Source organism: Engraulis encrasicolus, chromosome 2 (genome assembly GCF_034702125.1).
Source record: "Engraulis encrasicolus isolate BLACKSEA-1 chromosome 2, IST_EnEncr_1.0, whole genome shotgun sequence".
NCBI classification, from domain to species: domain Eukaryota; kingdom Metazoa; phylum Chordata; class Actinopteri; order Clupeiformes; family Engraulidae; genus Engraulis; species Engraulis encrasicolus.
In genome coordinates, this window is record NC_085858.1 from 53924431 (window position 1) to 53952285 (window position 27855).

The 27855-nt window shown below is 42.5% G+C and overlaps 4 protein-coding genes and 3 non-coding genes across 11 annotated transcripts in view; 1 reads left to right on the top strand and 6 right to left on the bottom strand.

The window, feature by feature from the left end:
• Nucleotides 1-4026: 4026 nt before the first annotated feature.
• Nucleotides 4027-6906, bottom strand: LOC134463601 (nascent polypeptide-associated complex subunit alpha, muscle-specific form-like). The gene is made up of 3 exons (XM_063216781.1): nucleotides 4600-6906; nucleotides 4324-4417; nucleotides 4027-4238 (listed from the first exon to the last, which is right to left on the bottom strand). Exons 1-3 carry the CDS (start codon nucleotides 6892-6894, stop codon nucleotides 4117-4119), a joined length of 2511 nt encoding a protein of 836 aa, XP_063072851.1. The 5' UTR covers nucleotides 6895-6906; the 3' UTR covers nucleotides 4027-4116.
• A 7352-nt stretch (nucleotides 6907-14258) lies between these two features.
• On the bottom strand, nucleotides 14259-16311 carry rps11 (ribosomal protein S11). Its single transcript, XM_063191771.1, has 5 exons — nucleotides 16203-16311; nucleotides 15432-15572; nucleotides 15125-15200; nucleotides 14688-14817; nucleotides 14259-14452 (listed from the first exon to the last, which is right to left on the bottom strand). The coding sequence occupies exons 1-5, from the start codon at nucleotides 16215-16217 to the stop codon at nucleotides 14329-14331; spliced, it is 486 nt and encodes a 161-aa protein (XP_063047841.1). The 5' UTR covers nucleotides 16218-16311; the 3' UTR covers nucleotides 14259-14328.
• On the bottom strand, nucleotides 14521-14602 carry LOC134443596 (small nucleolar RNA SNORD35). Its single transcript, XR_010033693.1, has one exon. It is a non-coding gene; the product is annotated as a small nucleolar RNA SNORD35 (small nucleolar RNA).
• LOC134443618 (small nucleolar RNA SNORD35) lies at nucleotides 14916-14996 on the bottom strand. The gene has a single exon (XR_010033695.1). It is a non-coding gene; the product is annotated as a small nucleolar RNA SNORD35 (small nucleolar RNA).
• Nucleotides 15266-15350, bottom strand: LOC134443607 (small nucleolar RNA SNORD35). The gene has a single exon (XR_010033694.1). It is a non-coding gene; the product is annotated as a small nucleolar RNA SNORD35 (small nucleolar RNA).
• A 34-nt stretch (nucleotides 16312-16345) lies between the features above and the next one.
• LOC134441431 (apoptosis regulator BAX-like) lies at nucleotides 16346-24581 on the top strand. Of its 3 annotated transcripts, none has more exons than XM_063191752.1 (6): nucleotides 16346-16593; nucleotides 17628-17679; nucleotides 18074-18232; nucleotides 19586-19721; nucleotides 20638-20742; nucleotides 23165-24581. In XM_063191752.1, exons 1-6 carry the CDS (start codon nucleotides 16521-16523, stop codon nucleotides 23261-23263), a joined length of 624 nt encoding a protein of 207 aa, XP_063047822.1. In that variant the 5' UTR covers nucleotides 16346-16520; the 3' UTR covers nucleotides 23264-24581. The 3 variants fall into 3 exon arrangements, with proteins under 3 accessions (XP_063047822.1, XP_063047829.1, XP_063047813.1); XM_063191759.1 differs by having other exon boundaries at nucleotides 17631-17679; XM_063191743.1 differs by lacking the exon at nucleotides 16346-16593 and adding an exon at nucleotides 16608-17431 and having other exon boundaries at nucleotides 17631-17679.
• Nucleotides 24582-24996: 415 nt separating this feature from the next.
• Nucleotides 24997-27855, bottom strand: part of map3k14a (mitogen-activated protein kinase kinase kinase 14a) — a 24785-nt gene continuing 21926 nt past the window's right edge. For all 3 annotated transcript variants that reach the window (XM_063191720.1, XM_063191713.1, XM_063191731.1), the window contains exons 15-16: nucleotides 27657-27757; nucleotides 24997-27325 (exon numbers count right to left, since the gene is read on the bottom strand). In XM_063191720.1, coding sequence (XP_063047790.1) covers nucleotides 27131-27325; nucleotides 27657-27757 — 296 coding nt within the window. In that variant the 3' untranslated portion in view covers nucleotides 24997-27130. The remainder of the gene's footprint in view (nucleotides 27326-27656; nucleotides 27758-27855) is intronic.

The window sequence follows — 27855 nt, forward strand, 5'->3', positions numbered from 1 at the left end:
AGAGCACTCGCATAGCAGAGCCCAGACCTCCTCCAGGACAGCTCAGATAACACACACACACACAGGCATGTCCTTCGGTCTGCCTTCTCTCTCTCCCTCATTCTTGTTCTCTCCCTTCTCCTCCATCCCTCTGTTTCTCCCTCGGCCCCTCTCTTCCTCTCTACACCTCTGTCCCTCTCGCCCCCTCTCTTCCTCTGTCCATCTCTCTTAACCTCTCATTTTGCGGCTCTCTCCCTTCTTTCTTCCCATCTCGTTTTCTTTTTATTTAGTACTTATTTATTTTCTGTTGAAGGTGGGAAAAATGAAGAAATGCTTTCATCCAATTTATTAACCTGTTGCTGAGCAACAGGTCTCTGTGTGTGTGTGCGTGTGTTATATTGTTATATTTATATTATGTATATAGTTATATTATGTATGTGTGTGTGCGCGCATTTATATTGTGTGTGTTTGTGTGTGTCTCTGAGGTGTATGCATATTTCCGCTCCCCCCACTTAATACTAAAAAACAGCTCTCCCTCTATGTCTCTCTCTCCCTCTCCCTCTCCCAATGTCTCTCCCTCCCTCTCTCCTCCCTCCACTGTTCCTATCATTTTAACATGAACCGTTGTACTGCTATGTCTCCTAGTTCCCTTCTGGTTAATGCTGTAGCCTGCTGTGCTGTGCTGTGCTGTGCTGTGCTGTGCTGTGCTGTGCTGTGCTTGAGAGTGACTCATGGGGCAGTGACAGCCTTGCTGTTGCTGAGAGCACGTTGGTATTTCCTAGGCCCGGCCCGAGGGGCTTGAGAGGGACTAGAATGTCGTACCTTTACCTGGCCCACCGGGAGGGGAGGGGGTTGGGCTAGGTGTCGCAATGACTGTCTGTCTGTCTGTCTGTCTGTCTGCCTGTCTGTTTTTCTCTGTCTGTCTGCCCGCCGGTGATGTCTATGGACCTCTTTGGGAGTGAAGACCCAGAAGCACTCCAATTATCTGGTTGTGTTTTCTATTTAATATAATTGCAATACGGGACTAAATAGCATTCTCACAGAAAATGCTGGAAGCGGGCTTGCCTTTTGGGGCAGAGCTGAGCAGTTTTATATTTGATATCTCTATACCTAAATTAAAAACAAACTACTATTGTGAAAACAAAGCTAAAAGAAAAGTGGGAAAAATCCATCCACCCAGTCAGATGTTATGGGTCAAACAATTCAGCCATCTTGGATTCAGCCATCTTGAAAGTGTTGTAGCTCCGCATTTTGGGGATATGCAGTGTTCCTTGGCCAACTTAAAATAGCATGTATGTCATTTAGTATATGATATAATTTTGAAAATCAAGATGGGTCCGAGTGGGATTCGAACTCACAACCTCCATATCTCTAATCCAGCACCTTTGCCATTGATACTAAATGACATACATGGTATTTTAAGTTGGCTAAGGAACACTGCATATGATATAATTTTGAAAATCAACATGGGTCCGAGTGGGATTCGAACTCACAACCTCCATATCTCTAATCCAGCACCTTTGCCATTGATACTAAATGACATACATGGTATTTTAAGTTGGCTAAGGAACACTGCATATTATATAATTTTGAAAATCAACATGGGTCCGAGTGGGATTCGAACTCCATATACTCCAGCATCTCTACCATTGAGCCAAGCAGCTGGCTGTCATAAGCATTCCAGCAAGACAATATCACATTGCATTGAAGAGCTGAACAATACTCTAGAATTGTAGTGCAGCTGCTCGTTAAGAATAGAATGTTGAGAGAAAGTGACAGTTGAGATGGAACCCTTTATTGGCAGCACCTGTTCTGATTGTCTGTATGGCAGTAAGTATTGTGCTCTAAGGCAGAGGGCAGAATCAAAACAGTTTTTAGATCGCTGTTGTTAAAAAACTAAAAAGAATTGGCACATGTCCTTTGCACAGATGGGAGTCATATGTGTGATCTTTCTAACAGTCCTTGAATGAAGTTTATAGGTTGAACGGTTCAGTCACAAATGGACCTCTTGTGGAAGATGTGCTGACCTCTTCAGAAAGGCACTTCAATAATCAATAGGACCCAGCCATTGGGCCAGCCCAGCCATGTTTACACACCTGCCATTTAAAAAGTAATGGGAGTTGGGACATGGTCTGTTCACAGTTTGGAGTCATCGTCCAGCGCTCGCTAACAACGTTTCAACTAAACTTCTAGGTGAAAGTGTTGATGTTTTATGGACGAAAAAGTTTCCTACACTCTGATCCCTAGTTTGGCGGAACCTTCATTCACGAGCATTCCACCATTGTTTTCGATGGGGACCCAAACTTACACAAAATCGCCGAAAACGGAAAAAAAAAGCGATTTTTGAAATCTCCAAGCCGAGCCGGTCGTTTTAGTGTTTGAACAGTGTCTCTATCTCGAAAGGCCTAGGAGGAGAAGCGGTTTCTATTTTTACTGACCTGCACAAGAGAAGCAAGGAAGAAACTGGACTTAGAGATTACTATAAGCGTGGCAAGCCCGCTTAATTAGGGCTAAGCAGGCTGTGCTATGGTTAAAATGAGACAATTCCACTTCCAACAAGTTGTGACTGCAAAGGAAAACTACTTTGTAAAGCACCAACAACCTTTTTCATTTTCAAAGTTGTTCCAAATGCCTACTCTCACATCACAAATCGCAAACAGAGCTGTCACAAATGTCAGAGAGGCATTCAAATGTATGAATGGCTCTGGCCTGATGCAAGTTTTTACAGTTTTTCCATTACAAAATGCATTAATAGGCCTATTTTTAGGCAACTATAAGCTATTTTTCTAAACAGGATTTAATTGTTTTTCAGACACAAAAATATATATAGGTTATAGGCCTAAGCCTACAGTATATACAGCCTAATTATAATAAATTTTATTAATTAATTATATATAATAATTATACATACAGGTATATTATTTTTACATTTACTTTATATACATAAAATATAGGCCTATATATGTATGTGGGCATGGGCAATATTAGATGGGCCCTGGGCCACTCTGTACTGAAAAAATGGGCCTCAACGTCAAAATCGTCGAATCCCTGATATAGGCTATACAGCTATCTGATTCCACAGACTTAGAAGCAGTTCATATTTTGTCCATTTTGAGCCACTATTAATCAGTCAAACGAAATTGATCCCATTTGCAATTGAAGTGAAGTCACAGATTCTACAGGTCAGCAGGACAAAATTCAATTTCATCGTATTTAACCCACTGAGGAGCACCCAAATAGTGGCGCTGTATTCAGGGTACCCCAGTCACAGTGTAGAATAGGGGTGTCGAACTGATTTCAGTTCAGGGGTCACATACACCCTTTTGGATCTCCAGTGGGCCACACCAGTAACACCGTTGCAAAATGTCGCAAATTTCTGCTTCATATTGGAATCGCATTGCTCGTCAATCATCTCCAGGTGGATGACAGTGGGTATATCAGGACCAGAAGAATTAAAGTATTTAAAAACCTGAAATCTCAGGCAACAGCAGCATATTTTGTAATTGCCTATAGAGATTTACTTATTATTTTTACATTCTTTCCCCCCCCTTTTTTGTCTCTACAAGTCTGGGGCCAGATTGAACCACGTTCCCCATCCGCCCCCCGGGCCATACGTATGTTTGTGACACCCCTGGTGTAGAATGATAGTGGTGTGGAGAATGGAACCTGTGACTGTGACCCTAATTGAGCATGGCCAACATTTTAATCACTAACGACGATCCCATGCAACTGCTTCAGAGAGACTCTTCTTTCCTTCCTTCCCCTTTCCTGAATGCCCCTAAAACGGGGGTTATCAAAACTTTTTGGGCCGGAGACCCCTATTTTATCATGGGGGACCCCCATAATTAAAATAGTAATTTTAATCTAAAAGAGAGGCTAGGAATAGATTATTTTTTGTTAAATTTGGGTCTAGTTCTCTACTGTGTAATTAAGTTTCCCTCAGTAGTGCATGGTGCTGTAGCATTTGAAATTTCAAAAAACTTTTCAACTTTTCACTTTCGCACCCATGGCAATGTGCCACAGATTTACCACGGAGTCACAGAACCCCACTTTGATAACCACTGCCTTTAAAAGTCAAACAAATTGCTTAATGTGTTTTATTAATGTTTTTTTTCTGGGAATTTAATCATTTCTTCATTAACTTGGAGTCACGCTGCTGGACTTGAAAGCATTGAAAACACGCATGAGGGAAAAAATAGTTTTTTTCTGAGTATTCTGGTGGTCTGTTTTCATTTCAAGGTCATCCTCCTCATCAGAACCTATTAAAACATGACAAAAAAGGCAATTATACATTTTATTAGCTGTGCATCCACATTTCTTCTATTATGTAAGAGATTGACTTACTGCTGCTGCTGTCATCTGCAGAGGTGGCGCTGGTGGCACTGGTTACTTCACTGTACTCGCCACTTCCACTGCTTTCGCTGTCAGTGTATGAACTCTGTACAAGAACCAGTGTCAAATAATACGTTTTCTTTGAGGCTTATGCTATCTCAACAAAGATGCACTCACATGTAGGTACAGTATAGTAAGTAAAAATACAGCATGCCAAATAAAGGAACAAAGTAAATTTTAACAGATTCATACAGTGTGCAATATGTGTCAATCAAAATGACTACGCACCTCAGTGTCAGTCTCTTCCCTTTGCAGAGTGAGGTGATCCAATGTGATTGTCTTCACAGCCTCTTTGGCAATCATGTAAGTAACCATATTCAACACATTGTTTCCAGACGTGTCCGAATCTTTAGGCAGTGGGAGAAGTCTCTCTAACAGCTGCTTGACCATTGCCTTAACAGATCCCTCTGCAAAGGCGCGTGTCATGTCTGAATCACGCTTCACTACAAGATCTCTTTTGAGATCACCGGTTGTTGTTGTTGTTGCTGTTGTTGTTGTTGCTGCTGTCAAGACCCCTGATTCAGTAACAAGCCTGACAGGCTCAATGCAGGGAGCAGAGCTGCCAATTGCACTTAGGTAGCCATACACTCTGTTTACCAGGTCATCTGTGAATGGCCGGAGAACGTCCCGCGACATCAGCCGATGCAGACTTGCTGCTGCTGAGGCATCATCGCGCTCTTGAAGGACCATTCTGTCCGTGACATTTTTCAAAGCTAATGCAGCCTCAGACATGGTGTGGAATGCTTTTGCATTGGCAGTACTTCTAGTGTCCTTCTTCACAGGTGCCTCTGGTGGCATGTCCTTAACGCCACTCAGGTCGTCAGCTTTGGTGCCTAAAATGGCCGTGTCAGAGGAAGGCCACATCCTATTGCTTGCAGAAGGTGTGCGCATAGGCGGTTGTGGAGATGTGTCACAAATAGAAGCAGCGCCGACGTCCAGCGCATGGCTTGGAGAGGTGGACACATAAGGGACTGTGTCATCTGCCTGCATGGTGGGTTCCTCATCCACAGGCTTAAGGGGCCTTGCAAATAATATTTTTAACTTCTGGCTCATGTTGGGGCGTCTAGATTTAGTGTCTGTACCGGATTCAGTAGGGGCACTTTGAAGTTGAGTTTGAGGTTCCTTATCCAGTTTCATGACTGCTTCAGTTGAGCCCTGTACCACATGGATGTCATCACAAGGAGATGTCTCTGGCAGCATGCCCACAGGTGACTGTAGAGCTGCTTCGACATCTGGGTCACTAGCATCAGCCAGTGTCTTCACAGAAGAGGCAGCTTCTTCAGGAATGGTTTCATCTGTCTGCATGGCGGGTCCCACATGCGCCGGCTTAGGGGACCACACAAATAATGATTTTAATTTGACACCAACGCTGGGATGAGGAGATTTAGTTTCGGTAGGGACAGTAGTTTCCTCGTCCAGTGATGAGGCTGCATCAGAGGCCTCCTGGTCCTCACAAGTGTCATTAGGTGAAGATGCTTCTAGCAGCGTAGCCAGTGGGGGCAGTGCAGCTGCTTTGTCATCGGGAGCACTGGCTTCCATGGCATCAGGCGCACTGGCTACATCCACAATTTCCACTGGAGAGATGGCTGTCTCAGTGGCAGCCTCATCCATCTGCAAGGCAGGTCCAACATCCACTGTCTTAGGGGACAATGCAAATAATGCTTTTAATTTGCCACCTACGCTGAGACGCTCAGATTTAGTGTCTGGGGTGGTTTCAGTAGGGACAGCTTCCTCGGCCAGAGTTGTGTCTGCATCAGAGACCCCCGGTCCATCCTTGGGTGAAGATGCTTCTGGCAGGGTATCCACAGGAGGCTGTGGAGGTGCTGTGTCTTCGGGAGCACTGTTAGCCTCCACAGTTTCCACAGGAGAGATAGCTGCTTCTAGAAAAGGTTCATCCACCTGCATGGCAGGTTCAATATCCACTGACTTGGACTTCACAAATAATGTTTTTAATTTGCCACCTATGGCAAAACGCATAGATTTAGTATCTGGGGTGGTTTCTGTAGAGACGGTGTCTTCATCCAGTGTTGTGACTGCCTCAGAGCTCCCCTCATAAGTGTCCTGAGGTAAAGACATTTCTGGCAGAGTTGTCACCAAATGCGTTGGAGCTTCCTCTGCATCAGGTGCACTGGCTACATCCACAATTTCCACAGGAGAGACGGCTGTCTCAGTAACGGTCTCGTCCATCTGCAAGGCAGGTCCAATATCACCTGTCTTAGGGGACAATGCAAATAGTGCTTTTAACTTGCCACCTACGCCGAGAAGCTTAGATTTAGTTTCTGGGGTGGTTTCCGTAGAGACAGTGTCTTCGTCCAGTGTGGCGGCTGCCTCAGAGGCTCGCTCTGCCTCACTAGTGCCCTCAGGTAACGATGCTTCTGGCAGTGTGTTCTGCGGGGGTTGTAGAACTGTCTCAGTGTCAGGAGTAGCAACAGCATCCACCGTTTCAGCAAGTGCAGCAGCTGGTTCAGGAACAGTCTCATCTTCCTGCATGACAGGTGCAACATCCATTGGCTTAGGGGACATTGCAAATAATGTTTTTAAAGCAATGGTTCGGAGTAGAATCACCCTAAAGCCATTTGAACCGTGACACCCATCCACCTTTACACCCGAAGTGTTTTCTGCCGCAGACTTGCATCAACAGAGTTGCCGTGTTATTCGATGTTTATTCCGGTTAGCTTGACTCAAGCGCATATGGATACTGGGCACCGTCTCCAAACTTTCCCCACAAAAATAACATGTCATTACACCAAACTTCTGCAGTAGCACAAATATGGTCTGTACTCACGAAACGAAGCATTTGGAAGTTTGGAAATAGTCCAGGAGTTTAGTATTATCAACACAAGCTGAATAGCTTCTCTGCTGCTAAAGCTGTGCCAACGTTACTTCCGTCATATGAGACAAGCCCGTAAAAGTCTTCAACAAACTTCCAGACGAGAGTGTTAAAAAAGTTTTCACTGAATTGTGATTAAGGCTTATATTTTCAAGGCAATACTTAAAAGATATTTCAAATCTTACCTACTATCAATTAGACAAGGATTTTCGTTATCAATACTGATGCTGAATTCACTTTTCATTGTGCATATTATGAGCTTCGTTGAGGACTCTTACATGCTTGTCTTAGATGACGGAAGTAACGTTGGCGCAGCTTTAGCAGCAGAGAAGCTATTCGGCTTGTGTTGATAATAATAAACTCCTGGACTATTTCCAAACTTCCAAATGCTTCGTTTCGTGAGTACAGACCATATTTGTGCTACTGCAGAAGTTTGGTGTCATGACATGTTATTTTTGTGGGGAAAGTTTGGAGACGGTGCCCAGTATCCATATGCGCTTGAGTCAAGCTAACCGGAATAAACATCGAATAACACGGCAACTCTGTTGATGTAAGCCTGCGGCAGAAAACACTTCGGGTGTAAAGGTGGATGGGTGTCACGGTTCAAATGGCATTAGGGTGATTCTACTCCGAACCATCGCTTTAACTTGCCACCAACGCCGAGAAGCTTAGATTTGGTGCTTGGGGTGGTGTCTGTAGAGACTGTTTCTTCATCCAGTGTTGTAGCTGCCTCTGAGGTCTGCTCTACCTCACTGGTGTCCTCAGCTGAAGATTCTTCTTTGTCCACATGGGACGATGCAGCTGCCTCACATGGTGGGTATGACTCTGGTTCTGAGGCACAGATCTCAACGGCTCTCTCTTCTGGAGTGGAAATTTGCTGTTCCGTGGCCTCATAGGTTTCTGTGGTGGTCAAAGGCTTTGGGCTTTTGGAAAATAATGTCTTGAATTTCTCACGCATGGTTTTTTGGTTGTCAGTTGGGATGACATCTTCTATCACTTCCTCAGTAGTTGACGATGGTAACACAGAAGAGCCTTCCTGACTAGTTAAATTGAAGCTCTCAGAAGTTGTGTGTGTAAGGGTGCTGTCAAGCTCAGTATATTCGCCTGCCGGCTTAGTATCTGCTGAATCAGAATGCAGAGTAGCCTTCTCACACTCTAGAGTAGACTGCTCCGGAGGTTCACAGGTCTCGGCTTCCTTTGTGACTGAATATCTTGTCCCTTTCGCAAAAATGTTTTTCAGTGTCTTCCCAAGGTTGGCTCTATGGACTTCTTTGTCAAAGCTCTCTGTAATAGCAGTGGGGTCATTTTCCTGATCTTGGCTGACTGATGTTGGCATACTTCCACTCTTCTCAGAAATATCTAGAGCCTGGGTATGTTCTTGTGAAGGTAAGGCATGAGGCTGTGCAGCATCTATCGTTGCTGTGTCCTGAGTTTGCACAGAGGAGGTATCCATAGACTCTGCAATGCCAAAGAGAGTACTCTCGTCAAGTAATGGTGGCGTACCCTGTGGCTTTGACTGCACACCTGGAGATACCTTTGAAAGCTTGAGCCATGAAGCCTTATCTTTTGGAAAGAAGATTTTAAGTTGTTTCCTCACTCCAAGCTTCTTATCTTTTTCCTCCGGCTGGCTTGCTGGTGAAGATACAGTTTCTTTATTCTCAGAAGACAATGCTGTGTTATTACTCGTTTCAGTGTCAGGCATTTCCATGGAAGATTGCAGATCTGCATTTGCCCTTAGTTGCACTGCTGACACTGTAGGTTTATCTGAAACATTGCTATCAGTGAGGCCCACATGTTTGTCTGGGGTTTGTGTGTCAGTAGAGGGGGATACCGGTCCCTCTTGCTCTTTTTGTTTTTCAACAGGCAGACCCTTAGCATCAGACTGGATATCAGAGGCATCCTTTAACTGTTCGCCATCATGGCATGTGTCTGGGTTTGAGTCTGGGATGATGTCGTGTGACTGATGAATGGTGAAAATTGCCCTGAGCTTCACCTGAGCACTACACACAATGCTGTGAAATTTACCCTTCACCTTCTTTTGCGTGGCATTACTTTCCTCCTGCGTTGGCAAACTTTGGCTCTGAAGCATTTCAATTTCTTTTGGCTCAAGGCTGTCATACAGTTCTTCTATATCAGTGACAATAGTGTCAACGATTCCCCGAGCACTGTCATGCACAGGTCGGACAGAAGCCATGGAGGGACTTTTGCGGCCACCTTGTTGAGTTGAAGAGACAACTGGTGTCATCAGTATACTACTAACACTTTTTGAAGCTCGAATGATGGCATCTTTAGAACACAGTCTAGTTGAACTCTCACTAGGACTTGCAGGGGAGGACTTGCAAGGGAAGTTTCCATCTTTGCCTGGTACAGCCAGAAGCAGCACAGAGAGACTCTCAACGACAGCTGGCGTTATGTTCAGGGTCTTGGGCTGTTTGTCCACACTCCTAAACGCTTTTGTCAAGTTCTTCATTTTCTCAACCGTTCCTTGAAGGTAACCTATAAACTGTTGTTTCCCTCCAGCATCGCGGTCATCTGGAGCAGGCGTATTCATAGAGTCAAGGACAGTGGTAAGAACTTCCTTTGTTACTGGGGCCAGCTGGACATTGTCTTCAGTGTCATTTTGCTGTTTCCTGTGTGTTAACAGTTATATATACATGTGTTAAATAATAATGATATATGTAATATATAAATACACATATAATAACATGTAATAACATATAACATATGTAGATATAAATGGGATGACAAGTTTCTCCTCTAAACTTGCCAACACAATTTTGTATCAGTTATGGGTAAGTGGTTAGGGTGTCAGACTTGTAGCCCAAAGGTTGCTGATTCGACTCCCGAACTGCCAGGTTGATGGATGGAGTAATTAATAGTATTAACAGTAAGTAATAGTACTGTCCCGCCGCACTGCTCCCTTGGGGCGCCATTGAGGGCTGCCCCCTAGCATGGGTGAGGCATAAATGCAATGTTATTGTGTGCAGTGATCACTTGTGTGCTGTGGAGAGCTGTGTCACAATGACAATGGGGGTTGGAGTTTCCCAAATGGTCTTTCAATGTATCCTACAACAGTGATTCTCAAAGTGTGGACCTTAAGAGTATTACAAGTGGGCCTTGAAATAATTTTCTAAAAATTGAAATAATATTTGTGTGTGTGTGCCACTGATGGCTATTTATTTCAGTTGTGTTGTTTCTTGGGTCTGAAATGGGCCCCGAACAGTTGTGAAAATGTCAAGTGGGCCCCAAGTTGGAATAGGTTGGGAAACCCTGGCCAACAGTAAGTACATTAAGGTGCTATTTGAATACTCTGAAAGACTATAATATTACATGAGTAAGCTATTACACGTCACCCATAATTTGTAACATTAATTACAACCTACTATTGATCAGTAGAGCATCATTTATTCATCCCGAGGGGAAATTAAGGTGTCCAGTATACGTACATAAATGCAGAATACACAAGACATTACACATATTAACCATATAGCTCACTCCAAAGGCAGATCTAACTTTCTCTCTCTCTTTCTCTCTCTCTATCACACACATGCACACACAGACACAGACACAGACACACACACACACGTACACACGCACACACATACAGCTGCAGTTGGTGATGAGAAATCATACTGACCGGGAATGATAGCTGGAGGATAGGATGTTAACTCTTTCTTCCAATGCTGTCATGGTTTGGCTGAGGTTTTTCTTAAATCTCTCCTCAGTCCAGGCCGCCATCATCTTTGAAAGCTCGTCGGGGGACATCTTACATGAAAATTGAAAGCAAAATGCGAGCCTTTTACTTTCACATTATTTTGATTAACCAACATGACTTCCAAGTTATTAAAAGGAAATTTCAGACGTTTGTTTGTTTACTCACTCACATTGTTCTGTATTCCATGGCAAAATGCCTGGAACTGCCTGTGGGGTAAAATCCGTGCATAAACATAAAACAAACAAAGAAATAACAACAAAAATAAACAAAACAACAACAAAATTGAAGACTGACTTTGCCTACAACATAATTCAAAGGTGTATGTAGTTTAGTCTTTATGGAACTTACGTTATAGGCAGTCTCATAATGTCAAACAAGAGGTCATTTCTATCTATATCTGACTTGTCTGGCACACATGAAGATCCAGCTACAGGCCTTGAATCGTCGGAGCCCTCCATGTTTACCACTACGAATTGCAGTAATGTCTGTGAAAAGAGTTCATAAATTCAAACCATGTTAATAACTGCACAAGCTTATTTGCTGAGTGAGCTATGACATGCAGATAACATGACTAACGCTGACATTAAAAAACAGGATAACTTGGCTGCGCATAGACAAAAGGAATACAGTATGCCTACTTAACCTTAATCAAAACACTGTGTAGATTAAAATGCACCACCTATTCTATACACTCGTTTATTTAACCGTGCTATTGTGCCATTATTAAAAATTGATCTCCGTCTCTCTCTCTCTCTGCCTGTACTCTAATATAAGACTATAACACATTTACAGTTTATAATTATTACTCAGTTTATAAGAATGAGAGTGTATGTTTAGTGAATTTAAATGTAAACACTGGTATAGAACAGTGGTTCTTAACCTGGGGTGTGGGCACCCCATGGGGGTGCGCCAGAGATTGCAGGGGGCGCACAGAATTTTGTTTGTGTCGAGGTTGTGACCCAAATTCGGCTTGCAAACACTATAATTAGGCTGAATCAAAAATACATGTTTTGGTTCCCATGTGAAGGCATTAAGATAGTGATTAGTGTCTCAAGCTAGACAATTGTAATTAATCACTTCAATCCTTTTTCAGTGCGTATACACCTGTAGAAGTTTAGGTTGGGAGTGCACGGCTTGTCTTTGGCACAGGTAAGGGGGTGTTTTAAGAAAAAAGGTTAAGAACCACTGTGTTAGAACACTGTCTCTGGAGCAAAAAAAAATCCCACACTGGTTATACTAAGCCAGCAATGACTTGAAAAAAATAATATTGGAAGAAAACTGGTGATTTAAAGGATTCTCAAGCATTTTTAATCACAGGTCAAAATTGACCTGCGAACACCACAGGTGTAAACAGCTTTCGAACACAATACAAGGGTCAAGAATGGACAATGTACATTATTTAACATGCACCAAAATTAGTCAATGACTTTAATCTGTGCTGTCTGATAGGTTTACAATGAAAAAATAAAAAATATATAAATGACAAAACATAAGCTTTAGTAAATAAATAAACAAGATGAAAACTTAGTACAAACTCACCAGAAGTTATGGTAGCCGAAATGCAGCCAGCCCTCTCTGACCCATTTGATGAGAACTAGGCCTACCTCTCTTCAACCCCTAACGGCCTAACCCAAGGTTAACTGTGGATTACAAAATGGTTTTAAAGGCAATAGCATGGCACTGATAATCGACCATGAACCTAGTCCTACTGGAAAATGTTTAAAGGTACACTGTGCAGGAAATGGGCAAAAAGGGTACTGCAACTATGCTGCTCATTGAAACTGGGCTGCCTATTGCCAGATTTGATCTTTTCATTAAAGTTTACTAAGTAATAAATTAATATTTCCTAGTGTGGCCCAAATAGTCATTATTGCAGCTAAAAATGTCTATTTCTAGAAATTCAATATGGCGGACCATGGCGAAGATCCCCCTTTTCATGTATGAAAAATACAATTTGTCCAGTAATAATGAATTCTTAGAATTTGATGGTGGTGGTAAGTATTCATGAAAAGGGTAACATTAGTGAATGGGTAGCATGGATTCTGGAAATAAACACCTACAAATCTTACAAAGTGCACCTTTAATTTAAAACCAAAATAATCAGATAGGGCATTTGAGGGGCCCCTTCAAATTCATCCGAGGGCCGTATTAGGAACACAAACCAGGATTTCCCGCGGAACTTTTGGCCAATATTGAAGGCAGCCACCTTTAAAACAGTCCCCACCTTCTTTTGGTCCCCTGAGATACTGGTAGGGTAGATTAACCCCCCCCCCGCAAAAAAAAGTCTTACCAGAGGTGTGCTAGATGGGTTGAGAAGTAGGCTACTGGGCAACCTATGGGTTGTGGGACTGAGAATTCTATAGAGCTGTGATGCAATAATCCAGAATTTTCATGTTGACTTCTTGAGTCAACCAAGCATCACCTCTGATGCTTTATGTTTCAATAATATATTTTTCTATTATAGTGTCACAATTTCTTCACCGTTTTCCCCACATATGGAAACTCAGTAGGCAATTATGATTGGCACAGCTTAACAGGACAATATTCTAGCACAGCGGTTCCCAAACTTTTCCCCCTGCTCACCCCCTTTTACATTTCCAATGTCGTTCCCGCACCCCCTAACCGAATGTTGCACAACCGCATGATGGGAAGTAGCATGCTACTTGCATAGTTCTGAAGTACTATACACATGCAATGCTTAATTTTTAAACAAATATCGAATTTGGCCCAACTTCACCCATGACTTTGATATTGGCCCATTTGAAGCATGAGGCACCCGTGCCCACACATTTATATACAAATTTCATGTATTAATAGCTTTGAATTTCCAATATCAATAAGATGCTTAAAACCAGTCTGTTCCCTCTGGGCCTCCTTTTACGATCATCCATGACCTTAACTGTACACACCACTATGCTCAATGTAAGGATTTGAAATGTAAACCCAGCAATGCGTGACATGACATTGGTTTCAAACTACAATTTAGGCATAACACTTTTGAAAGCCTTCGTGGTCTTACTAAGTCATGGGTCATAGCTGAAAAATCTTCAGCAGATTTCCTAGTCATTTCACATGCAGAATTCAATGCTCCTTGACCTTGTACAAATGGTTGAGAAATAGATGGCAGCACAACTCATGCAGAATAGACTTTAATCCAATAAAGCACTAGTAAATGTTTTTGCAAGAAGTGTTTTCCCCCTTGGACATTTAACACATTGAATTAGTAGTTAACAAGGTGATCCAACGACTAGTATACGATCTAAGTGCCAGTACCATTCTGTAATACCATCAGAGGTGAGGTGCAAGTCTAAGACATACTTCAAAACATACAATAGAATCAGGTTATGTATACAACAGATGTTTTTATTTCTCGGTCCAAATACAGCACATTTGGCGTTCTCCTGATGCCAAATTAGAACTTCTGGAACTGTTTCTTGGCGCCGGCTGCCTTGGTGACTTTCAGGACGTTGAACCTCACAGTTTTGCTGAGGGGTCGGCACTCGCCAACTGTGACGACATCTCCAGGTGTTACATCCCTGAAAAACAAGCAAAAAGCTTCGTCAAGACACTGAACTTAACGTCTGCTCATTTAGCTAGGCTTTTGCTAACTGCATCAGCAATGCCTTAAGGCGTTATCGTCAAAGCCCTAGACTTGGAAGACCATCGTGAGAAAGACATCATTTGCAGATTGTGGCAACTTGAATATGCACGGTAAAGGGAGGTACACATCAAAGCTAACAGTTGTGGCATTAATGACATTTGTCATCTTACCTGAAGCAGGGGGAAAGATGGACAGACATGTTCTTGTGCCTCTTCTCGAACCTGTTGTACTTGCGGATGTAATGCAGGTAGTCTCGCCTGATGACGATGGTCCTCTGCATCTTCATCTTGGTCACAACGCCTGTGCAAGACACCAGCATAGCAGATGTAAATCACATTATACAGCAAGTTACTACCATATACAACAGCAATTTCAAGCCACTGGAAGCAATGGAATAACTGGGTGCATCAGTGTTGCCATAAGGCGACATCGTCAAAGTCGAGACTTGGAAGACCATCGTGAGAAAAACATCATTTGCAGCCCTTTACAATCAACCATTAAAACTACCCCCTAAGGCGCCCAGTAAGCCCAGACACACATACGTGAACAAAGGCCAGAACTATGCCAGGTACACAGCGTAATCCAAAAAGCCCTTGAAGGTCCTTACCTGAAAGGATACGGCCACGGATGGACACATCTCCGGTGAAGGGGCATTTCTTGTCAATGTAAGTGCCTTCAATAGCCTATTGGGGAAAAACATACTTTTAAGAAAACTACTTTACCAAGGTGCAGTTTCTCTTCAGATTACGGGGCTGCATCAGCATTGCCTTAAGGCATTGTCGTCAAAGTCCTTGTGACTTGGAAGACCATCGTGAGAAAAATAATCATGTGCAGCAACAAACTGTTAGTAGTGCCCATTATGAATTACGTTATAGGGTGGTGTGTAAAACCAACTGAGCCAAAGATGTTCTCACCTCTCTTGGGGTCTTGAAGCCCAGGCCAACATTTCTGTGATAGCGTGGAAGCTTCTCCTTGACACTTTCTTTGCCATCAGCAACCAGAACACGCTTCTTGTTCTGGAAGATGGTGGGCTGCTTCTGATAAGCCCTCTCGTTCTGCAACACAAAACGTCAGTAGGTTAAGCATCAATCAACATTGCAGTCAATGCACAGGTCCCTTCAGTGTGGTCAACTGACAAGGGATCATGACTAACCGGATAAATTAATAATTTAAACAACTGTGGTAAAACATGTTACAGTACAGTGATACAACTGCAGTAACTTTTCTATCTCACTAAATGCAGCCTATTCTCCCCTCAGCCTTCCCCAGGCTGAACTTCCTGCTACAGTTAGCTGGGAGGCTAGCTTCTTACAAGCATATTGTTTCAGTCAAGCCTACTAGCTACATTTTAAAGAAGAGTCTTTTACAGACATTCCATTGGTTGAATGTGAAATATGCAAGTCTGCACTCACTATACATCTTAAAAGAACTTGAGACAGAAGTAACGAAGTCAGCTAATCAACGTTGCCTATTAGCACAAGGCCTCTTGCGGCTCCACATTGTGGAAGAGCATGTTCACGCCACTGGTAATCAATCGAACTTCTCACTGCGTATTCGGCTTGAACATGGATCAAGTCCTTCCCAATGTTACAACAAACGTCTCACAGACAAAAAGTGAAGGAAATTTTACATTTTAGGTTCCATATGAGCGTTTATAAAAAGCCACGAGTAAAAGCCAAGCATACCTGAGCGTCCGCCATCTTCGCCAGCCGAGTCGTAAAGAGGACTACACATGCGCGCGGTGGCCCAAAGACAACCCTTGCCGGATGTGACGATGTTCGGGCGCTTTTTATGTGCTGTCTGTTGTTGTTTTCCCATTTGTTTTAGCTGACACATATGAGATCGCCTATGGTTTGGCCACACATTGAGCGTGTTTCTTCAACGGTTCTTCAGACACATGTGCGCATCATTGATGGGATAAGTTTCCGCTCAACTAATTGAGGAAAACGAAACCACGACATTGTATCACTTCTTTGAAGTAGAAACTTCCTTTGCTCTGTCTGATGACGACAGGCGGAAGCAAAGGACAATATTTGTATCAGAACATGGCTGCGCTGCCCGGAGGAGGCGATGCGGGTAAGAACAATAATTATGCCAGTAACTAAGTGCATACACTTTTGGTGGGTCGAGTTGTATGGACATCTGATTAACTTTTCATGGTTTACCTCCTGAGTGTCAAGTAGATCAACATACAACGACCGAACCAGTCATCAGATGATCAAGGCTGTGTAATGACATCAAGTCATGTCATTTTTCGAGGCTAGCCTGCTAGTTGTTAGCTGTTTGTGTCTGTACTTTAGAACATTTGAAGTTACGAGCAACTACTACAACACTGCGGGGTGGTGGCACAAGTCATCGTTGACATAATGTGAAGCCTAACAACGGCTTTAAATGTACTTAATTGATGGTTTAATGGTGATTTCGCTAGTAATCCATGAATTGCACTGAGGACATTCCGATTTATGTCTGCGTTGCTTTTACGTGGGTCTCTGCCCACGATGTACATTTTCGGTCTTCAAGCTCTTCCAGTCTACCTAAAGGATGAGCCTGGTGGTACACTAATTTATGTCACATGCGGGTCTCAGTGTGCAGAGAACCATCTTGGCCCCGTTGTCAGGAGAGTACCCTTTCCACACGTCAGACAAAACTAAACTTACTTTGAGGTCTGGCAGTTAGATCCACGTTCTTTGCACAAGGTGAACTAAGTGGCTCAACCATAGTCACAACGACGACAATGGCTTGTGGGGGCAAATTCCAGTGTTTTGGTCTGCTTTCGTCCTTTGTATCTTTTTTCCCTAGAGGTTGTTCTGATCTGGTGGGTGAAATATGACTTGTAACCATAGGAATGCTTCCCTCAGTTTCTCTCTGATCTACCTCGGGCGATGTACTTCAGATGGCCTAGGCAACACTTGCAGTAAATCACATTATTGATTTACACAGTATAGTAAGTCAATAATCATGTATGAAAATCACACTAATGCTACTGTATGTGCCACTGCCTTGAGACTTGAAAATTCACTTTCATAAATGGTCAGCTGTAGATAGATGTGATGCTTTAGAATGGAGTTTGGCTCAGTGATTCTCCTCTCAACTGTCTGTTTCTGTATTAGCAGGTAGACCAACTGACAACATCCTGGAAGTGGGAACCGACCTTCTAAAAGAGTGAGTGTCTTCATGTCAGTATGTCTGAAGTCTGAATATCAGTTGCACAAAGTTAAATGTGATCTAAACGCTCAAGACAACATAGACACACTACAGTTGCAATCTACAGTATATGACTAATGTTTTGTGCAGCTCAAATGTTCTAAATTTGTCATGATGGAAGGGTATTGTTCCTGGAATCTGTACGGTTTCCTTGTGGAACCAATCCATCTCATGTTCAAACTGAGATGAGTTATTCAGCAATTACAAAAAGCTAAATGTGTTCAAGGGCATTATGTCTTAACTTCTTGGGGTTCCAAAGGACGGGTTTAGTTTCATGTTCCCTATTTAAACACTTCGCACACCTTCCTGCATATATTGAAAGTGAAATGTCTTCCGTGTTTTCTGTGCCCAGGTTTATCTATGAGCGTGTGCGTCGCCATGGAGACCCAGAGGCAGTGGTGACTCGTAACCAGCTGGGGGGCAGAGAGCTGAGCGACCCCAGCCACAAGAAACTTGCGCTGTGCCTACAGCAGATTGGCGATGAGCTGGACAATAACGCACAGCTGCAGAGGTACACTATGACTCTTCTCACCATGGCATGAACTGGAGGTGGTGTGACTAAACCATGACAACCATTGAAAGTGAAACCAGCAGGACTAGGGTTATCCATTAACTCCATTAATATGGCTAAGCCTGATGGGTTCAAGCATATCTGTAACCTGACTGGCAGAGATTATGTCCTGAAAGTAAAAGTTTTTAACCTGGGACTGTGAATTACACCATGGACAGCTCAGGGTCATAGTGAAACCACCTTTCTGGTGACACTGAGAACCAGGGAGTGCCCAGGAGTGTTCCAGTCAGTTGGATGTAGACAATGCATATAGACAGTCAGTGGTTGGAGTCTGATAGTTTTGCGTGGACAAGAGACTTTTTGCATTATTGTCTATGTACATTGAAATGGGCATTGATGGTTACAGTTAACATGAATTGGGTTGGAAGGGGAAGGACATTTCACTCCCCTGGCTCTGTGTTTCCAGTGTGTAATACCTTTTCACCACTGCATATCACCACATGCAATCAAAGCGGGTTTTTTTGCTTGTAGTTTGTAGATCTGATTGAAGCAGAACTAATGGTGCATTCCCCAGGGTTGGGAGATGGGATGTTTCTGACCTCCAACTTGCTGAAATGCATTGGAACGCCTGTTGAAGCGGAATGTTCAAGCCGCGAGCTGGGGCAAAAGCAAAGCAAACCGACTTCGTCCCATTGACAATCGTGATGTCATCACAGCAATGGCAGCGTACAGTGTTAGGAATAGTTTATGTTGCACTTTACTCAGCAATCACCATAGACAAATAGAGTTGATTTGGACAGGTTAACAGTTGCAAAACCGCCGTTGAACCTTTCTAAGGTTTTGTTATTGGCATTGCCTCTTTCAAAGATGAAATGCTCCTACATGAAAAAAAAAAAACGCATGGTGTTGTTTACACCTCATTGTTTACATTGCTGACATCTTTGAGAAGTGGATATGTATTTTTGTCCCTCCATGTTTGTAGTTTGGTTAGCTTGCTGGTTGGAACGCTTTCAAGTGGGAGGTAGCTGACTCCTTGTTGCCTATTGGGAAGCTCCTACCTCTGGGGAATGCACCATTACTGTATATCACATGAGGATTTAACACTGAAAACATCACTTAAAAATTGGAAATGCATAACCCTAGTGTGACAGACTTTTAGCTGAACATCATCCTTTTACACAATCAACACATTCAATTATAGGGGAAAAAATGTGGTCAGTTTGAGGACTACATGTTTCACATTAGGTGATGTTTTAGACAGACATTTCATAAATCACAAACCAAACAGGTTTAACCTAACTAGAAAACTCTCTCCCTTCTCTTCGTGTGTCGCGCACCTCGCCTGCTGATCAGCATGATCAATGATTCGGCTCTGCAGCCCACCAAGGACGTCTTTTTCAAGGTGGCCTGCGAGATCTTCTCAGACGGCAAGTTCAACTGGGGCCGGGTGGTGGCTCTCTTCTATTTCGCCTGCCGTTTAGTCCTCAAGGTGAGATCAACCAACGGCTTACACTGTAACAATGCTGTAACATTTAGGGTTGTTGTGTTTTTTTGTCTTCTGTGGGCTGTATTTTGCTACCTGATCTCAACGTGCGCAAAATGTTCATATTGTGGTTTGAAAAGTAAAAACCCTGCCACTAATTCGATTGAATCAGCTAATTGTAATCAAAACTCAATTGTTCAGATTATCAACTAGCAGGATTGGAAGCAGCATGTTCTGTTGTATACTGCCCTACAATCTAAGAACGCATTAACTCTATAAACGGCAAACTGAGAAAAAAGGCTTCAAAGTTTCCCGTATGGCGTGACAACTGTGTTGTCGGTAAATTGGTGGTGACACTTCCTGGTAATGCTTGTTTAGGATAGAAATTTAATGCACACAAAAAACCCCAAAAAAAACAACATTTATGTGTCTTTTTGCCACAAAAAACTGAGTTACTGCGTTCTTGGCTGGTATTACTGCCACAAAATGGAGTTACTGCAGGAGTTACTGCGTTCTTGGCTAGTATTACTGTCTACTCCCAAACCAGTCCCATTGGAACGTGCAGCAGTAACTCGCCGACTTACTGCGTTTTTGTTTTGTACGACATAACCTTACAATACAACAAGCAGTAACTTTTTTTTGGTCATTTTTGCACTTTCAAAATGAGTTTTCTCCAAAACGGGACGGTGTTGGACCACCATTTTTTGACACAAGACAAATGAGGTAGTTTAAAACCCATTTCCGATATAAAAAAAATTAGACCATTTTGAGATACTGCGTTCTTGTTTTGCACGGCAGTATACTCACCCGTGTGTATAATTGACCAGATATCATACTAATCCACAATATTGCAATCCACAGCCTTCTTCTTGATCACATGTACATTTTAACTGTCAGTAATCATCTTTGTGTCTTTGACCAGGCTTTACTGACCAAAGTGCCAGACATCATACGGACAATCATAAATTGGACCGTTGACTATCTCCGAGAACATGTCATCAACTGGATCCGGGATCAAGGTGGCTGGGTAAGCATATAACCTTTGTTCTTGCCATTTGGAAAGGGTAATTGAGGTAGTAATGTCAACAGTTCAGGGTTCCATGCACAGCTCCTAGGTGCTGGTAGACGCAGGAATGTTCAACACTTCAAAGGAAAGAAGTCTACCGCACACATTCTTGACTTTATGCTCGTTTTATTAGAGCGAACAACGCGTTTCGCCTCAGTGCGTCATCAGGCTCGCTCAGGTAGTAATGTATTTGACTTTTATTTAACCAGGAAGGTCCATTTCAGGGAGTTCTGGTCATGACAGCATCATGACAGTAATGTAATACAATTTTTGAGTATGTCTGACACTCAGTGTAAACTCACCCTCACTCGCTTCTAGGCCTATCACCACACTTGTGAATATGGTATGAAGTATGAAGGCATCATAGAACTGTGTCAAAAGCAAGACACATAGAATTCAGTACAGACTTAAAATCCTGGATATTCATCAGTCACATCTAGAAGGTTATTGTGAAGTGTGAGTGTGGATGTATTTCCTCAATGACATCCTCGGCAAAGAGCTTCAGATTTAGAATCTATATAACCAGTATTTGGACTCAAACACAACCTGATTAGACTGTAGGTGTTCAAGGGCAAAGTCACACCGTGTAGCAAACCTTTCACAGATAAGGGCCCCTGAAACAGGTTTATCAGCTATGGCAGTGCATTGTAATGTTCAAGTCCAATGTCGCTCAGCCGCTTGCCCATTAGACAGCAAAAAAAAAAACACCCAGAGCCTTTAGTCATCACCCTGTAAGCTATCCAGACAAAACAAGCTGTTTGATTCACCACCAGCCTGACTTTGAAACGTGATCTACCTGATATACATTTCAAGCACAGGTCCCGTCATTACTCAGTCACAGCAACACTTGGTAGTTGTTTCAACTTTAAAATACCGTTGAACAACTTGTTGTAACAGTGCCAAAGACACCTGTTAAATTTGCTTTGCTGGGCAAAACCTTATGGTAATGTATAGTAGAATGTTTCTCTGTTGCTCTCAGAGTAACCATTCTACTTCCAACCTGTAAGGTGGCCAAAGGCACTACTTTGATATTTACATAGAATTCCTGCCAAATACCACAATCATTTTTGCACACACTACCCTTGTCTTTTCACTACCCAACGACACAGCATTGTTTTTGCTTAACCCTTTCTGAGATCCTGGCAGTTCTAATGGTGGCATAGTTTGTTTACATAAAAACACGTCATGGTCAAAATAAATATTCCAAAGTGTTCCAAAAATGCTGCATCCTTTGATACTGCCCAGGCAAGAATGGTGTGCATGTGTAAATGAGAAGGAATTTCAAGTTGCAAGCTACTGCATGTAAGGTATTCATAGGTCAATGTTTCCGCCTCACATTGCACATACAGTACTTTGTTTGCATTCCTTTACACCCTGTCATGTCTCATTATTTGATGTCAAATCTCATGTTTGCCAACTAGCAAAGCTTCACACCTGCATGGAGCTAGCCAGAGCATCACATTGTGTTGTAAATCTGGCTTTTGACTTGAGCTGTTGACTTTTAGTGGCATTGACACAATGAAGTGCTTTCGCTTCCTGTAAATTGAACAGTGTTCTGTAATGTGGTGCAATAATATGCATTTCTTGGAGGTGCACCCTCCAGTGGTGATGAAGGGATAGATCCAAATTGTTTACTACGCAGACCAACCTTTTTTTTTGTAAAGAATGTTTTTTGCCCCTTTATTGAGAGAGAGAGAGAGAGAGAGAGAGAGAGAGAGAGAGAGAGAGAGAGAGAGAGAGAGAGAGAGAGAGAGAGAGAGAGAGAGAGAGAGAGAGAGAGAGAGAGAGAGAGAGAGAGAGAGAGAGAGAGAGAGAGAGAGAGAGAGAGAGAGAGAGAGAGCTTCAGGTTGGAATCGAATCGAATCCAGGTCCCCGGTGTCATGGAATGGCGCCTTGGCCCAGTGAGCCACGTGGCCCCCAAGATGGCCCTACAGTATATTTAACTTATGATTGCAATAGAAGGCACCTGTGATTGGCAATGTAGGAACTCCAAAGGTGTCAAAGTGTTAGACGTGGAGTTATTGAATTACCTCATAGTCACCCAGCAGCAGAACACTACTGTATTGGATCCAAGCCTGCCATGCTTTTACAAGCAGTGACTTGCATCTCTGCGTTTGCATAATCAGCACATGCAAAATCCTCCTGGCTGCATTTGCTGTTTTCATTACCCCATTTTCGTGGTGTCCATCTTCATGTGGAGATGCAGCTGTGCCATCGGTCGTCATCACCACTCCTTCGTTTTTTGTCCCTTTTGGATTCATGAAGTTACAGTACTCTACTTACTCCACCTATTTTGCTAACGTAGGGTGTCTTTCTCTCTTGTCTCTCAGGATGTTATCACCTGCTTAGCTAACCCAGTGTGTCTCTCTGTTTTGTCTTTCAGGAGGGCATCCGCTCCCACTTTGGCACGCCCACGTGGCAGACTGTCGGCGTCTTCCTGGCTGGAGTTCTCACCACTGTGCTGGTCATTCGCAAAATGTGAAAGGAGCGAGTAGGGGTAGAGTGAGGGAGAGATGGAGAAATGGTGAGATGGAGAGAAAGAAAGAAAGAAAGAAAGAAAGAAAGAAAGAAAGAAAGACAGGAAGAACGGGTGGACATAAGGAGAGTTGATGAAGAGAGCGGGCAAGAGAAGCCTCAGCTGAGGTGCTGACTAGCTGGAAGAGGGTGGTATACATACAGTAAGAAGGCGGCCGTGAGGGGAGGGGAGGGGGTGGAAGGGTTAAGGTGTGTCGAGGGGACTGCAGTACATTCACTTCCTGTCTCTCGACTGCATGTCGTACACAAACAGAACAGAGTCGACGTGAAAGAAAGAGAGAGACAAGAGTAATGGATAGGAAGGAAAGAGAGAAATTAAGAAACAGGGAGAGAGAGAGCAAGAGAGAGAGAGAGAGAGCAATCAGGATCAGCAAAGACAAATGAAATTTGTTTCTCTTTATTTATTTATTTCCACTATTGAGCAAACCATTTTTTTGCATTTAACCTAAAGACTCTTGGACTAAAGCGACCTGACAAATCTCTCAATCGACTCAATGTGAAGAGGAGCGGATCTTCGCTACCTACTCGATGCATTTCTCAAGTTTTGCACTTATAAACCACCAACCTTCCTTCTCCTCCCATATCCCCCCAACTCCACTTTTTAGCCATCTGTTTTTTATACGCAACAGACACCAAAAGGTCTTTCTGAGCTCCACAAATGCAGAGGTCTTGTCAGAGTGCACTTTATACAACTGTCTTGTGGCGTATGGAGGTACAGGCGAAGTGTTTACATAGGTGTGTGTCCTGTATGACTGTATATGTGGTGTAACTTATATAATCACACACACACACTTACGGTACATACACACACACACACACGGCTGATTGTGGGGAGCTGGTCAGACCTTTGAAGACGTACCTCGTGAGGAATAGTGTTAAATGTACTGTATTTTTAAAATCTTGGCTATTTATACTCTCCCATCTACTTCGGTCTAATTCTCTGCTTGATGCTCCTCTTCTTCCACACCACTGGTCTTTATTTGACACTTTTTTATGTTTTTTTTTTCTTTTCAGTTGTCAGTGCCTTGTTTTTTTCCTGCTGTAATTTTTTAAAACAACTTTAAAATCACTTTTATACAACTGTCCTTTTCCATCAGTTTTTTTTCACTCTTTTTCTAGGATTTGTACAAAAATACATGAGATTTGAAGCAATTTGGTTTTTTTTCCTCAGCTGCCCTGGCTCTGTCATATTGCCTGTTTTTGTATAATGTTGTACAATTAAAAAAGGAAAAGATGAAAAGGATAAAATCCTTTGCAAACTTCAATGTGGTCTTAAGCTGTTGAATTTGTGTGTGTGTGGAGATCAGTTTGGTTTGGAATAATGCTGCAGCATTTTTTGGCAAGACCACCATCGAAGTTAAATGCTGTTTAAACCCCCTTAAACATAACAGTCTTCTATTTTCTCAGACTAGTCCAAGTCTTTCTTTATAGTTGTAAATGCCTAACCACACAGCAGTACTGAATAATGTTTTCAACCTTGAGTGTGAAGACAATCAGATCGTGACAGAAGTGATGACTGCTGGCTATGAAGTACTGTGACTAGACTGTGACTTGTCAGAACTGTGAAAGTGAAGCGTAGCACTCGGAACAGCACTAGAGGATAAAGGGTTATCATTCTGGAGTCGATGGTAGCTTACAAGGTGTATAGAATCTTTGGTAAGAGTAAAACATGAGTCAAAATGTAAAAGTTCTTTTTTTATTTTTTTAAAAGGCTCCTTTTGACATTTTATATTTCGAACACGTGCATAGCCTGTCTGCAGATGCAACTGCTTCACACTTCTATATTGACCTATGTTTCACAGATGAAAAAGAGAACCCAGCACAGCATATGCGATTATTTTCTGTGTTGTAAAGAGCCTTGATTTGAAAACAAGAAAATTTTTTGACAGCAAAATGACAAGACTGAGGTTGAATTGAGTATGAATATCTTTAAAAATGCAGCAGCTACTGCATATAGGCACAAGAGTAAGGGAAATCAAACATTCAAACGGATACCATTCAGGAAAGAAGTACTATCACTATGCTAACAGGCATGGCAAGGTGAAACAAGAAACAAGAAAGCTCTAAGTGCATACTTGAGAATAATGAGCTCTCTTTTTCCTGTTTCAAAGTCCAACATGTTGGTAATAACTTCTAATAACCGAGGATTGCAAATTTATTCACTTATCAGAATGCACTGTTAAAAACCTACTGCATTCACACTATACCTGTTGCATGCAATTTCATACTACATTAAAATGTGCTATTGGAGGTAATTGACACATGAATTGAAAGTGGTTTTATCCTTACTTTTAACTGCATTGTACACACAACATGAGAGGTGTTCATGTGTCATTGTTTCATACAACATGATTTTGTTTGAGTCCAGGCATGATATTTTTCTGTTTTTTGTACTGATTTCTGACGTATATTCCCTTTGGTTTACAGCAATGCAGAGACCACTCTGCAAATAAAAACACACACATAATGAAGCTGAGAATAAAGCTTAATACAGCATGAACTGCAAAGTAAGGAATTTACATTCCCACTGAAAATGTTTCAACAAAATATGGCACCGAACAGCAGAAACATTTCTGCTTCGACTGGCATGTCAAACTACACGTTTATCCCTTGAAAGTAAACCTTGGGGCAATCTCCTTAACAATAACATCTGGAATAAACTTGCTGCTAATGGCAAACACATACCTCATGGCTACCATGTGTCTTACTAATACATGTGATGGCAAGAAAATAGGAGTCGTGCAAAACTTATTATATTGACTAAATTTCTGGGGCCAGTGAATGACAAGGGCAGTCACAGTGAAAGTAGAGAGCAGGGGCATGGATTTATGATTGGTTCTCTTCCCCATGTCAAACGAAAAAGATATCATGATCAGTTGTTTACGTCATATTGCCCAGCCCAACTCTGGAAGCCTACACAACATCAAATGAGTATACTGGGCTTACAAGGAGAGCTGTATAGATGTGTGTAGAGATACATTACATTACATTTGACTTAGTTGACACTTTCATGCAAAGCAACTAATAGTTATTTAGGTACAGGGTATTATGTTAGCAATATGAGGTTAGGTGCCTTGAACAAGGGCACAAGGGTGTAGGGAGAGTTTCAAACCTATAGGGTGGGATTTGACCCTGCAACCCTCTGATCCAAAGACCAACCCCCTGATCAGCAGGCCATGGCTGCCCCATAGAGCCAAAGTGCCAAATGAGGTACTGTATGTGGGCACGTGTACCTGATCAAGAGGTGTGTGTGTGTGTGTGTGTGTGTGTGTGTGTGTGTGTGTGTGTGTGTGTGTGTGTGTGTGTGTGTGTGTGTGTGTGTGGACACGTATATTATGAAAGATATAGTCCATACAGGTAAGTGTGTATGTGGACCATGTGTCAGCTGCGTGGATTTTGATAAACAAGTTGTATGGGTGCAGAGGTGTCAATTCTGGGTTCAGGAAATGAAAAACAAAATTGTTTCAATCAGTTCTGAGCCAGCTGATTGTAAGGGGTATTCAGGACGGGTGGGGCAGTTACTCAGTGATGTCATCCGTGTTGGAAGGAATCTGGCAGTGTTTTAGCTTTAACTGCGGATCTTTAAACAAACAAAAACAAAACATTTTTTTTATCCATTTACATATCTTGATCCTGTTTACACCGTATGTGGATAAAATAAATCACCATTGTGACGGATGCATTTCAGAAAACTAGTTAAAAAAAAAAAATCTGATTTAGGGAGCTAGGACTCCTAGCTAGGACTGTCAGCAACAGCAGGCCCAAATGGATGCAGTTGCACAACTAATATCCATACACATGATCACAGCTGGTTTCAGTCGTTCGTTTCCAGGTGTCCATTGTTGATCCTCCAGATCCAGGAGCACTGGCGTTTGTGGCTGAGGCTCGGGTGATGCTCGCAGTCTGGGGCACGCACGCAGCGCAGCTCCACCCCAGACTCCTGCACCTCTTCACCTTGGGATACGGGGTGGCCGTCCATATACTCCAGGCTGAAGACGGGCTCTGAGATCTGACAAAAAGAATCACACACACACACACATACATACTTAATACAGACAATCTGTACCGGTATATGTACTGTACACCACGTGCACATTGTCCAGACAATTACCTATACACTGCACCAAATACAAAGGCCTGTATTGCAGATGCATGTATATACTACACGCTAAATGTCCTACTTCTGTTTAATGTATTTACTGAATATTCCTTTGTGTAAGAATTAAATAAGGTCTTTTTTTGTCAAGATGGTTGCATATTTATGTTTTCTTCATCGAAAAAGGCACCTGGTAAAATAACCTAAACAAATGAGGAATCTGGGATGTGGAGAGTAGAAATACCTGCTCACTGATCCCACGTGCAATGCGTTCAATGCTGACGTTGCGTTTCTCACGGATGCAAATGTCTCGTCCACTGAAGTCCGTGACCTTGACGTTCACCCCTGCAAAGAGGCAACAGCAACTCATTCATTATAATGCCACAACCAGAGTGAGTGGATTTTTACATCACTTTAACACATTACGCTTAAGACTTAATACT

Excerpts from the sequence above, each read along its gene's own strand:
- LOC134463601 (XM_063216781.1), bottom strand. The coding sequence starts at position 6,894 with ATGTCCCCTAAGCCAATGGATGTTGCACCTGTCATGCAGGAAGATGAG. Across the intron at positions 4,418-4,599 it reads GGGAAGAGACTGACACTGAG|AGTTCATACACTGACAGCGA; the intron begins GTGCGTAGTCAT and ends GTTCTTGTACAG. Across the intron at positions 4,239-4,323 it reads TGCAGATGACAGCAGCAGCA|GTTCTGATGAGGAGGATGAC; the intron begins GTAAGTCAATCT and ends ATGTTTTAATAG.
- rps11 (XM_063191771.1), bottom strand. Across the intron at positions 14,818-15,124 it reads CCGTGGCCGTATCCTTTCAG|GCGTTGTGACCAAGATGAAG; the intron begins GTAAGGACCTTC and ends TGTCTTGCACAG. Across the intron at positions 14,453-14,687 it reads CATCTTTCCCCCTGCTTCAG|GGATGTAACACCTGGAGATG; the intron begins GTAAGATGACAA and ends CTTGTTTTTCAG.
- LOC134441431 (XM_063191743.1), top strand. The coding sequence starts at position 17,344 with ATGACTTGTAACCATAGGAATGCTTCCCTCAGTTTCTCTCTGATCTAC. Across the intron at positions 17,680-18,073 it reads GGAACCGACCTTCTAAAAGA|GTTTATCTATGAGCGTGTGC; the intron begins GTGAGTGTCTTC and ends TTCTGTGCCCAG. Across the intron at positions 20,743-23,164 it reads TCCGGGATCAAGGTGGCTGG|GAGGGCATCCGCTCCCACTT; the intron begins GTAAGCATATAA and ends TTTGTCTTTCAG.